The 13,516-nt window shown below is 40.2% G+C and overlaps 1 protein-coding gene across 2 annotated transcripts; it reads right to left on the bottom strand.

The window, feature by feature from the left end:
• Positions 1–8,457: 8,457 nt before the first annotated feature.
• On the bottom strand, positions 8,458–12,421 carry LOC102710660 (bZIP transcription factor RISBZ4-like). Of its 2 annotated transcripts, none has more exons than XM_015833474.2 (6): positions 12,036–12,421; positions 10,979–11,087; positions 9,810–9,966; positions 9,576–9,651; positions 9,058–9,183; positions 8,458–8,947 (listed from the first exon to the last, which is right to left on the bottom strand). In XM_015833474.2, the coding sequence occupies exons 1-6, from the start codon at positions 12,198–12,200 to the stop codon at positions 8,699–8,701; spliced, it is 882 nt and encodes a 293-aa protein (XP_015688960.2). In that variant the 5' UTR covers positions 12,201–12,421; the 3' UTR covers positions 8,458–8,698. The 2 variants fall into 2 exon arrangements, with proteins under 2 accessions (XP_015688960.2, XP_015688959.2); XM_015833473.2 differs by having other exon boundaries at positions 9,810–9,969; positions 12,036–12,420.
• Positions 12,422–13,516: the final 1,095 nt, after the last annotated feature.

The following is a 13,516-nucleotide window of genomic DNA, read 5'->3' as shown; positions in this document are numbered from 1 at the left end:
TTTTATTTATTTATAAGGTCGGTTAGACCACTTGATAAGACATCTCCACCAATGATATAACTATGTTAAGTCCAACACCGAGCTAGTGTTACAATGACCAATCATATATGTTTGTGCTTGCTCACTGAATTATCAGGCGAAGGCGTTATTAGATTGCATAAGCATGATTTTTGGTTGTACGTGCTTGTGATAATGTTATTGTGGTTAGGAACAAAAGACAAGATAAAGAAAAACAATCTCTGCCTTGACTTTCTGTACAACCTCAGAATCAAATGAGCATAGTAGTTGATCTAGATTTGTTTAGGGCGTGTACTTAATGAAAATATATCAAAGTCTACTTTCAAGCTGATCCAGCTTCACCTCCGGGTTCCTCTCCAATCAACCGTAATTGCCAAAATAGTACCGAGATGTCAGGACCTACTGGTGTTATGTCACCAGTTTTTGTCGTAGGCCCATGTATCAAGTTGAGTCCATTAAGGCACGTATCTTAGGGTTATAGCACAACCAACTCATCCTCTCATCTATATATTTCTCTTACCCATCATAAAACAATTTGGGTTTTGTTTAGATCAAAGTTTAGCTTCGCTACTTTGCCGTGTAATCTCGTGATCAGCTAGATCGTCAGTTTGCTTATTTTAGAACCATATCTTTTGATATTTTCACTAATTTAATCCTACAGCTTATTTCACAATGTGAGTTTCTTGTTCATCTTATTCTTATTTGTTCTCGATTACTTACATGAACAAACACTCTAGTGGTTGGGCTGATCGTGCATCGGTCGAGTTCACGAATAACTTTAGAGTTGGTGTAACGATTGCTAATGCGAAACATCTCTGGACAATTGAAGTTGGATCGCCAACGTCGCTCCTTTAAGTTGACCTATCATCTCATCGAAAGATCAAGACACCCTAGTGTACATCACCACCTATAGGGTATAGGTCACACCGTGTGTCATGGTGGTGATGCGACTAACATAGTCTTGACAGTTTGATAGATAGACTCTGAAACCAAGTCCAATTGAGTCATTTTTCATGTTTCTTTCACCGTGTACAAGGTTTCCTACATAGCAATGGATTTTGAGGCCTGGTAGAATGTGCAGAAGGCCATGCGAAGGCAAGGCCAAGCCCTTCATAAGAGGCTAAGATTAGTTTGGTTGGAAAAAAATCAACAACATAATGAATAATCAATCCAATTTATCCAATTGAATTGTTCTGTATGTTTTGCCCTTGTTTTAGACTTAGTTCCTTCATCTTTGTCGTCTCTCGCTGTAAGCCATCCATCCTTACCGCGAGAGTGTAAATCCCTTTGTAGATTTATCTCGTAAACTATCTGTGTTGTCCACGAGAATAGTGTTTACCCCCTTGTAGGTAGGGCCGGATAACGAGCCAGCTCGGTTCGGCTTGGCTTGGTCTAGCTCGTTAAGATAACGAGCCAGCTCGGCTCGGTCTAGCTCGTTAAGATAACAAGCTGGCTCGTTATCGTAACGAGCTAAAAATCCAGCTCGGCTCGGCTCGTTATAAAGTTCGAGCTGGCTCGTTAGGCTCGTGAGCCATGTATGAAAAGTTAATCTAAATAATTTTTCAAAAAATTATACAAGCAAATTTTCATTTTAAACATGCATATCATATGAAATTGTATCTAAATATTAAAGTTTGAACCAATAAATCACAAAGTAAACATATGAAGTACTGAACACATGCATTTCGGAGTGGAATTAATTAACGCCGATGAATCGTGTGTCTTTGGTCCAGCTCGTTAGACTCGCGAGCAGCTCACAAGCCAGCTCGAGCTGGCTCGTTATCTCTAACGAGCTAAAACGCTAGCTCGGCTCGTTAAAAAAATAAAACGAGTCGAGCCGAGCTGAGTTGAGTTTGTCACGAGTCGAGCGAGCTAACGAGGCACGAGCTTTCTGTCCACCCCGGTTTATCTTGAAAACTCTCGTTTCGCTCGTGTGAGACGAGCTTTATCCCTAATCAACAGGAATCAACCCCACTAGCCGGTTTGGATCTTGAACCATCTGGGATGTAGGTTAAGGTAGTTGGCGACTCCATAACATCATAAAGTTTTAGCTGAATTCGTGTTGGTTCAAAAAAAAACACTAATAAATTTAAATGATGGATGGCAGTTGGTCTGTTTCAATTTCCTAAGGGGCAAATGCATGTTCTTTTTTTTTGTTTTGAAAACTTCTGTAAGATCCGGGGGATATATTAAGAAGGAGTGGAATTATGTACAAGGTCACCCGCAGATGACTGGAGAATAGGCCTAGCGGCCCGAGGTTAGAAGACTAGACACCGCATTCCACCGAATAAAGTTCAGGGAATGCCTCCCGCCCGTTTTACATCTACGTTAGGTTGTAATTCTCGCTAAATCCACAAATCTCCCAAGTCCGTATCTCATCCTTTATCTTCCGGATTAGTTGCACACATTGCAATTCTTCTCCTTGGAACACACGGCGGTTTCTTTCGCACCAGACCTCCCAGCAGACAAGGATATGCAAGCTCTTGAGTCCTTTGCATTTTTGTTTGTCGGTGCAGTGCGTGCGTTCTATCGCGCCACCAGTCCTGCAGCGGTTGCTCCCAGTCGGTTATCTGGTCTATCTCTGCAATTACCGTGTAGCATTCCAATCCCTTCCAGATATCTTGCAGAAAGTTGCAGGTTTTTAATGTTCTTTTGAGCTAATATGTGACAAAATTATTACGAGGGCCCTGCAAAAAAAAATCATCATCAACATTTAGAAAGCATTTTTAAAAAATAAACCTTTTGACTTTCTAACATTTAATTATATATATGTGCCCTTGAATAATTATCATACACTCAGTTTTGTCCATCTTTCACGAACACTTTATAACCGATCGAACTAAGTATATTTCTCCATCGGTTAACAAAATTCGACAAAGATTGGGAATTAGGGTGGTCTTGCCAAGTATAGGAGATTGTGCTGGATTAAGAGCTATAATTGGGATTATGGATTGGATTAGTACAACGAAAGCATGGACGAGCCCTGAATTAGCCTGGCCCATCTAACAACAACCTTGTATAAGCCCACAGGCCACAGCCCGGTCTAGACCTGAGAAGCTTACTAAAACAAGATATTTCCTTTTATTTTGTAAAAAAATATTAAGCAACCCCAAAAAATATTTTGAAACAAGTGTAATCTTTGGGTGGAGTAGCATAGAGTGGTGGCAAACTAGGACATTGCTTGGCCAATCATTGATGGTAAACAAGCTTATACTGGAACTGTACACCCTCAAGGTATCACTATACTTAAGTTAAAATTTGAATTTTAAATTTTAACTTTAGAGTCTTTTTTGGCTTATTCATCGTAGTTTGTTTTACCATTTATTTTTAAGTTATTAAGAATGCATGTATATATAAAAGTCTTACCTACATTTTTTTAAGTTGCACGTTAATAACTCTACGGATAACTGGATAAGCATAAACATATACGCGAAATGATAGGGTGGTGAGCTACAGTTGAATCCAAATAATACTGTCTCCCACCTCATTGGGCAGTACTCCCTTCGCATGAAGCCTCGTTTGAATCTCGATCCATCCACATTTGTAACAACACATGATTATAAGTACGGTTTAGATATAGCGTAACATACCATTAAGAAACTTGTTTATGTATCATCTCTAACTTAAATAAAAGAGAAATTTTACGGGTGTTAAGATGTACCAAAAATTTAGTGTAAGATTTGATACATCCTGTTACCTTCTGAAATACTGTAAAGTTGCTCTAAATTAAACACTTTGATCCCAGTTTTTTTTTGGAATATTTGCATTCTTCGGTCTTAGCATACACAGATGATCCCCGTGCTGCTCTTTCGTCTATCCTCTATGAATCTAAGCAGCATTTAGGAGATTGCACGAGAAGCAAAAGCTGGCACGAAATACATACTTATTATTTTTTTGAAAGATCAAGAGCTTATTAATTAAGCAGATGGAACTCACTTTAGGGGAGAGGGTGATTAACCAAGTAGCCGACAGATCGAAGAAGCCTATCGATCACTCTATAATTAAACTCATATATCATATGCTTTCGATTATTTGCGAGTCCGATATGCAGATGCTGCTGTTGCTGGCTGGCCGATCGATCGACCTCGTCGACGGCGAACTCATCGGAGAAGACGACGAACTGGAGCACCGTTACCACCGTACACTGATCAGTGGTAGCTAGCTAGCTCAGTGATGCTGAGGGTTGGGGCCCCCGGGGCTGAGCCTCTTGGACCCCAGCTCGTACCTCGTCTCATCGATCTCTTCGCCATCGTCACGCTGCCGCGGCAGCACTACCGACGCTGTTTCAACGGCGGCGGTGGCGCCGCCAGTGCTGCCGCTTGTCCTCGCCGCAGCTGACGGCGGCGGAGGTGGTTGGCTGACGACGACGACGGCGGCGGCAGCAACCGTGTCCTGGAGCCGACGATGGTGTAGCGGGCAGCGGTCGCCGGAGCTGGAGCTGGAGACGGAGACGTCGTCGGACGATGAGGAGGTGAGGAAGAGGAGGCAGAGGCACAAGAGGGTGGTTAGCTTCATAGTATCTCTGATGATCCACTGGTAATCAGTAATGGTGTGTTGATACTGGTTTATGTAGAGGTTAGGCTGGCTAAGAGGAATGTATTTATAGTCCAAACTGGAGGGGAGTGATTTTAAACCCTCCAGGGACATCTCTCGTTTATTGTATGTTATCTAAATAGTTATCAAAAAATTTTAAAAAAATATGAAGACAGATTAATATAAGATATATCACTACGCAAACATGCAAGTTCAAATATGACTTCTACAATCTACAATAAAAATAACAAATATGATTGTTTAATTTGTTATTTTTGTTGTGGATTGTAAAAGTCATATTTGAACTTGCATGTTTGCGTAGTGATATATCTTATATTAATCTATCTTCATAATTTTTTTCAAATTTTTAATGACTATTTAGATAGCATGCAATAGACGAGAGGATATCCCTCGAGGGTCTAGAATATTTTCCCCAAACTGGAGTGCTTCTTGACTTGTCACCTACGTACTGGTATTTCATTTTCGTCAAAAAGTGATAAGGAGTACTATACTGCCAGGCCTAATGTAATACTACCTCCGTTTCATAACGCGAGATGTTTGACCATTCGTCTTATTCAAAAATTTAGTAAAAATATAAAAAATGATAAGTCGTGCTTAAAGTTTTTTATAATAAAGTAAGTCACAAGCAAAGTAAATGATATTCTCATAATTTTTTAATAAGACAAATGATCAAACACCACAAATAAAAAAGTTAAACATCTTACGTTATGAAACGGAGTAGTACATTTTTATTTATCTTGTGATGCTATAAAAAGAACCCTAAATGAGTACTTACGAGTAGAGTGCACCATCGGTTTTTAAACTTATGAAGTTATGTTATCTAGGTCTATACATATTAAAAATGCAAATTTAAATTCCATAATTTATTAAAGTTGATCGTTTTGATACAAAATTATCTCATCTCTCTCGGAATCGTAAGTGGCACTAATGTGATAACTCTGTCACCTGTTCTCTCTCTTTCTTTTCTATTTTTTCTCTACTTATTTCTCAAAACCTACCGATACCAGTCGTGAGAGAGCATAGAGATGGTAATCACATTGTAGAGGTCAACAAGAGTGATACAAATTAGTGATGATAGGTTCTGGCATCCCACGGATGAGGGTAAAGAGCATAATGCCAGTGTCTATCTAGGACGACGCATTAGCATGTACTCTAAATCTGCTCTAATTTATCGTCCGTCTTGGATCTAGAGTTGAGAAGGGCCTCAACATTGACATGCTGCTTACCTTGATCCTCTCGCACCCACTAGCTTTAGTGCATCTGCTCAATGCACTCTGCTATGCCATAGCAACAAATAGGGTGCAAGGAGGCGGCTTTTTCTACCACTAGTGTTAGCCTAGCCCACGGGGAGAAAAAAGAAAGGAGAAGGAGAAGGAGAAGGAAAAAAAAACATGATAAAAGACACATAAGGAGGAAAGTAAAAGAAAAGTAAAAGAAAGACAAGGAAGAGAGAAGATGTGAGGTGGCTCCTCGGTTGCAATTCTAAGGAGATGGGATAGTTTTGGTCTAAAATGATTCAATATGATAAGTTTATATATTGGAGGTATACTTTCTCTTTTATTACATTATTTTCGTCATTTTGGCAGAGTTATAAGCTGACTTAACCCGTAAGATTGTACGGAGGGTTTGATAAAAAGATTTTACAGAGGGGCATGATCATATTGTGTGTACGTGTACACACGTCTTTAGTAATTGAAAAGACAAAAATCTTTTGATATTTTTTGAATTTTCGTAGTTCCAGGTTCAACCTGGATCTGTCTCAAAAACCAAAAAGAAAGGTTCAAACTCAGTCAGGCCAGATACGTTAATAAACTAAATCTAAAACGAACGGTGTCATTTTCTGGTCCTATCCAAACAGTCCACTAATCCACAGCGCCAGGATAATGCAATTTATGGCCGTTTGGCCTTTTCCTTTTTCTTTTTCACATATATATTATTCGCTCCAACTTTTTTTAATATGATGTCATTAACTTTTAGTCGTTCGTCTTATTCAAACACTTTCCATAATTATTATTTTTTATGATTTAATTTACTACTAAATATACTTTAAACATACCTTATAATTATACCTATTAGCAAAAAAAATTAATAAAATGATCGGTTAAATATAGATATAAAATCACCGTCGTCAAGGGAGCAGGAGCTCCGGAATAATGAAAGTGTTCTTATTGACATAGTGTTTGACAATGGTAAAGGTCAATGCCCGAAGAAAAAAAAAAGAAAAGCATGGAACTTTTCTTGCCATTTTTTTTCACTTGTCATGAAGAGGACAAAATGCATGCCAATGGTTTGTTTTTATGGGGTCGATGCTGAACACTCAGGTGGTTCTTTTTCCGGCGAAGATTAACTTTGGTGGTGTTTAGTTGCCAAAATTTTTTGGTAAAAACATCACATCGAACGTTTGACCGGACGTCGGAAGGGGTTTCGGACACGAATGAAAAAACGAATTTCACGGCTAGCCTAGAAACCGCGAGACGAATCTTTTGAGCCTAATTAATCCGTCATTAGCATATGTTGGTTACTGTAGTACTTATGACTAATCATGGACTAAGTAGGCTTAAAAGATTCGTCTTAAGATTTCTTTCATAACTGTGCAATTAGTTTTTTGATTCATCTATGTTTAATGTTTTATTTAAATGTCTAAAAATTTGATGTGACGTTTTTGAAAAAAAAATTTAGTAACTAAACGAGGCCTTTATTGCGTAAGAAGATTCGTGTATGCTTTTAATTATAGCAGCAAAGTTCATTCGGCACATTATAAAAACCAAGTCAAAGTCCAATTTAGAAACCAGAGCCAAATCTAATCACTCTATACAAAATCAATCCAAGGAGACGTAGGATTTTAGAGGATAATCATGGGAACTAAACTAATTCATGTGAAAATTCTATAGAACCTACGTTTTTCAACAAGGTCATTAATGGGATCCAGCCTCCAACGGAAATGCTACTGTAAGAGTTCATCGTCGTGCACTTGTTTTAATCGGCAGTAAGAGCAATTTGGTGATGATATATATTACTCCTCCCGTTACAAAATAAATGACTATTTCGACAAAAAAAATTAAGAAAAGAAAACAAACTAAAAATGTGCGTGCATAATTATTGCACATATTTTAATCATCAAAAGAGTAAATAGATAAAACATAAAGATTATGGATCTGCCTGATCAAATGTTTAAAAGTTTTAAACCCATCAATCAAATTTGGTTACGTTGTTGGATGATAATCTGAAAGCATACACGTAAGTCAAAAATCTCATACTCCCCCTCCCCTTCATCCCCTTATGCATTGTGCGTATGTTAAACGTTTGATTAATAGTAAAAGTAAAAGCTATTTATATAAAATTGATTCTCTTATTTTGGGCAGGGGAAATTACGTGGTTGATTGCCAGACATACCCGACAAAACTGATCACCGATGTGAAACTCCTCGTGCGCGGCGGCGCTCTGGGGCTGGGCCGGAGCTGCGTCAAGGACAGCGAGGACATGCCGCGCCTCCTCGTCGGCTGGGCCGGCGCCGTCGAGGCCGTCAGCGTCGAGGCGGTGGCCGGCAAGGTGGCCGCCATTGCGACGGCGAGGAGGACTGGAACGAGGAGGAAGGAAAGAAGAAGATCTGCCTCCGTCTAACGGCGGCGCTGGCGAGCACGGCGAGCGGAGGCCGGCAGCTCGGCCGCCGCCGCGTACGAGGAGCCGGTGGTGGACATGGAAGAGAGGGAACGCGCGAGAGAGATGGCGGGAAGAGAAGAAGAGACCATTCAAAACTGATCTTTCCCACTGTAAAACTCACCATGGATTCTTTGCAACCATTTGGTCACTTACCTGAATTCTCCAAGCTCTCACCAATGGATCATGGATTCAAAACGCAAACTGCAATCAGATGATCAGATCAGAAAGAAAAAGTAGTAAATTGCACAACATTTATACTTCGTAGTTCAAGTCTCTTAGCATATATAGTAGCATTATATAGTTACGTCAGTTCTATTACAGGACGACACGACACGACACAAGGACTCTGAAAAACTCAAGTCCGTTCACTTGACATCACATTTATACGTAGCTGAGGCTGAGGCTGAGGCTGAGCCTGAGCTGACATGGCATGGCACATTGACACCGACAGTTGTAGTTCGTTCGTTCACTTGGACATGCCGCCGTTGGAGTGGGAGTCCCAGCCCCAGCAGCCGTCGACCACCTCGCCGCCTGGCATCTGGCCCTGGTCCGGCGGGGACAGCCCCGTGAAGGGGTCGTCGCCGGCGTAGTCCAGCCCGGCGAGCACGTCCGGGACGCAGCGCTGCCGGGCGTTCAGCGCCGGCGACAGCCCGCCGAGGTGGCCGAGCCCGCACGACATCGCCCCCCGCGCCACCATGTCCTCCGCCATCTTCACCTGTGTAGGAACGGGATGGCTTCATCAGAGCTCAGAAAACCGGCCGAAATGCAGCAACGGCGATGGTGATCGATGATCAATTTGCAATGAGAAAGATGAATGATCATCACCTTGACACGGAGGGCCTCGACGTCTGATTTGAGGATCCTGTTGTCCGTGACCGCGGTTGTGAACTGCCCGCTGGCATCTGTCAATTGCTTGAAAAGCGACGCGTTTTCGCCCCGGAGCTGGTCAACCTGATAAACAAGCACACGACTTGAAATCTGAATAATCTGAAAGAACTGGAAGTGGCATTTGTCACTCGGACTCAAAATCACAGTACCAGTTGGCACAGAGTGTGTTACTCAATCGACATTTATTCCGATCTAATAAAAAGTAACTCGACTCGAGGTACCGGTAGCTTAAGGTATCAAATAATTTTCTATCATTAAATCTAGCTGAGTAGGATATGCACCGTTAGATCCAAGTATCCAACGATCAGAAATGATTTGGTATTACGAGGTACTGGTACCTCGAGGTACTTTTTATTACTTTTTGTTGAAACGGAGCAAATCTTATCTCAATCTGTGGGTGGATATTACCGTTTGACATAGACAAAAATTCCACAAGTATACACCATATCGTTTACCTGTGACTCGAGGTCGGCTAAGTGAGCTTGCTTTCTCTTCCTTGATCGCCGAGCAGACTCCCTGTTGGACACCATCCTACAATTTTGAAACCAACAAACTGTTTCATGCAAGTTCTTTGCCAGACATTCCTTCTGAAATGCAGTTCCTACTTGTGAATACGACTATAATGCTATAAAGCTGCAGCAGAGAGTAGACAAAACGCTGGCAATAAATTGCCATGTTCTTTGGTATACCTTCTCATTCTCTTCACATCCAATGGGTTTGTGCTTTGTTCGCATGGACCTCCCTCTATATCGAACAACGACTCGCTGTCAGAATCCGAGCCACTTGTGCCTCCCAGAGTTTGACTCTCCTTCATAGTCAGATTGGTGGCTGATGTGGGACTTGCTGCTGCTGATAAAGAATATGAACAGAGGTGAGCAAGAACAATTAAGACCTTGTAACAAGTTCCCAAAAAGTTTCTGCAAAAACGTCCCATCGAATTTTTAGACATTTAAATGAAGCATTAAACATAGAAGAAACAAAAAACTAATTGGACAGTTATGGAAGAAATCTTGAGACGAATCTTTTGAGCCTAATTACTCCATGATTAGCCATAAATGCTACAGTAACCAACATGTGCTAATGATGGCTTAATTAGGCTCAAAAAATTCGTCTCGGTTTCCAACCGAGCTAACCGAGCTGTGAAATTCGTTTTTTCATTTACGTCCGAAAACTCCTTCCAACATCCGGTCAAATGTTTGATATGACCTTTTCTCCAAAATTTTTTGCCATCTAAACATGGCCTAAACATCTAAACATCTGCCCCATCATCAAATCCAATTTTGATGCATTATATACTACCTTCGTTTCATATTGTAAGTCCTTTTGACTTTGTCTAAATTTATTTATTGATAAATGTATATACTTGATATATGTGTATAGATTCATTAGCATCTATATGAATCTAGACAATACGAGAAAGACTTACATTGCGAAAAAGAGGGAGTATAACACAGTAACAGTACTGGTACTGTAAATGCACGTGCAGCATGTCCATTGCTTGAATCTCCGTGTATGGTAAAATCCAATTGTACAGTACAGTAGCAAATCATCGCATACATAGATCACTGAGTATTTTTGTGTGCAAATTGCAATGTTATTCTATACTACTATAAAAGAAAGCAATAGCGATGGCAACCTATCACCTATCTTGTTTTCTTTATCATCTACTCTATATCTTTCAGTGTTAAAAAATAGCTTTTTTTTAGATAATAAAAAACATCTAAAAAATAGTCTTTATACATGTTATCTCTAGAATATAAGTTTACTCCTCATAGAATCTATAAAAGCATTTGATGTACCGTTACAAAGTATGAGTAACCGATGAAATCTCTAGAAGAGGACGTGCGTGAGGTCATACCACAAATTGATGACTGCGACTCAATTGTCGTGGAGACCGCAGGATGCCGTGCGTTGAGGCTCTGGGACTGGGGCCATATGTGGTTGGGAATGCCCCCGGTGATGGTGCTCTGTTTGGACAAAAACAAAAGTACAATTAGTCAAGTGATTAATCATGCACATCAAGAATCAAGTACAGATTAAGAAAAGCAACTATAGCTTGTAGTATGAGCTACTACCTCCTATAATTGCATGTTTGTTTACCAAATGATTAGCTTATTAGTATGTCATCATCTTCCTTATCTACAAATTACTTCAATTCTTAACATGACTAATCAGCAGTACCAATCAGAATGTAATCATCATCCTTATGTAAAAAAGTATTTCATTTGTTAATATACTAGTGATTAATTACTTATTAGTACTTTCTCCGATTTTTTAGTTGACACCATTGATTTTTGGATCTACGTTTAACTCTCTATCTTACTTAAAATTTTTATGCAAATATGCAAAATTACAAATTATATTTAAAGTTATTCCAGTAGTAGATCAAATTATAACAAAACGATCAATAATTATATACATTTTTCGAATAAGACGAATGGTCAAACAAAGATGCAAAAGTTAACCGCGTCAATTAAAAAAAGCGGATGGAGTACGTAATTATCTTCCTTGCGTACAAATTTAGTCATCATTTCTTAATATTTTAATAACAACCCAATTAACCCCTGTCATGACAAGGTAAACTCTCCTGTTAGCCTATTAACCTGAACAAAGTTTTCTCAATATCTTCCCTATGCTTATAGTTCATGACGGCCTCAAATACGGCTATTTAAATTCCCTTGAAATACGAAACATAGTTTGCAGACAAGACAATTACATCTAAGTAGCCATAAATATACATGACAAAAAGGGCACTTTCAAAAATTGGAACGAGGTTTTCGATTTGAAAGGTACATGGAGCTGATGATCACTACCAGCACCAAAGAAAATCTTCATATCAACGGAGTAAACATAGATTTTAGCCTCTCCGCGCGAATTAACACTAGTCTCCGCAGCAGCAGCAGCAGAGCACTCACCGAGTCGGCGAAGCCGAAGGCGGAGAGGTCGGCGGCGGAGAACATCCCGAACAGCGGGTGCGAGCCGGCGTGCCCGGCGGGCTTCTGCTCGTCGGCGTCGGCGGCCTCCCCACTCCCGCCGTGGAAGAACGCCTCGAAGTCCAGCTCGGACGGGCACTTCTTCATCGTCGTCTCCTCCGGTCTTCTCCCCCCTCGGGCCGATCGCTCCTCCTCCTCCTCGTCGTCGCTCGTTGGTGGCGATCCTGCTGCTGGTGGTGGCGGCGGCGTCGGATGCTTTTAGAGATGCCCCAGCGAGGCAGATCACCGAGGAGGAGGAGGAGGAGGAGGAAAAAAAGCTCTTTTCGGCGATCAACCCGTGCGCGGCCGGAGTGGTGTGGTGTGGTGTCAGCCCGCCGTGGAAAGCGTCCACCGCCGTCTCTTGCCCTCCCATCTCCTCCGTATTTACCACCCTGCCATTCTGCAACTGTAGCACTTTCTCGACGCTTGTCGGCTGTCTTGTCGCAGCTCGCCGGGGCTCTTCGACTTTACTCTTGTTTTCAACTTTTGAATCACGTTCAGCGCGCGTTTAGTTCGGGAAATAAAAATTTCAAACCGTGCGTTGGATGATTATCGGATATCGGAGATGGTTTTTGACACGAATGAAAAAATAAATTTTAACTCGTATGAAAATCGTGAGACGAATCTTTTAAATCTGATTAATCAGTCATTAGTATATGTGGGTTATTGTAGCACTTATGATTAGTTATGCACTAATTACGCTTAAAAGATTTGTCTTACGATTCTCCCTAACAGTGCAATTAGTTTTTCATCTATATTTAATGCTCCATTTAGATGTCCAAAGATTTGATGTGATGTTTTTTGGAAAAACTTTTTACGAACTAAACTCGCCTTTAATCATTTATTTTGTTTAAAATACTCTATATAAATTTATAAATTGATAAAGTATGTTAGTGTATCTTTTAATAAAAAAAGCACGATAAAACAACTAATTTAATACTTACATATATTATTAAAAATAAATAGTCAAACGTAGACTTAAAAGTTAATAACGTTAAATAAAAAATTAGAGTTCCTCCTTTATCAAGAAGAACATTATTTTTAAGCCTGCCTTTTATGTACCTATATAAAATATAAGGACTACAAGGGCATACACAATGTGCATGAGAATAATGTTAAGCAATGGAAAAATCAGTCTAGTCTATCTTTATACATTATAATGAACACCAAAATATTGCTACGGTGAACCTTAAGCTTAATACTTGTTAACAACAAAATTTGGATTCAGCGACTAGAAGGAAAATCAGGAAGATATAACCAAATCAGACGGGAATTGCGGCAATCGGACTAATCAGCTGGAGATAGAATCGGACAAGCCGATAGAAAACAAATCGGATTAGAAGATGAGCCTGATTGGGCCTGGGAAGAATAGAGATCGATTTGGGAAAGATGTATAGTTGGTGTAAAGCAATATTTATAAATAA

The sequence above is a fragment of the Oryza brachyantha genome, chromosome 2, assembly GCF_000231095.2.
Source record: "Oryza brachyantha chromosome 2, ObraRS2, whole genome shotgun sequence".
NCBI classification, from domain to species: Eukaryota; Viridiplantae; Streptophyta; class Magnoliopsida; order Poales; family Poaceae; genus Oryza; species Oryza brachyantha.
Note: the sequence above shows the minus strand (reverse complement) of the source record. Positions and strands in the feature narration are given on the sequence as shown.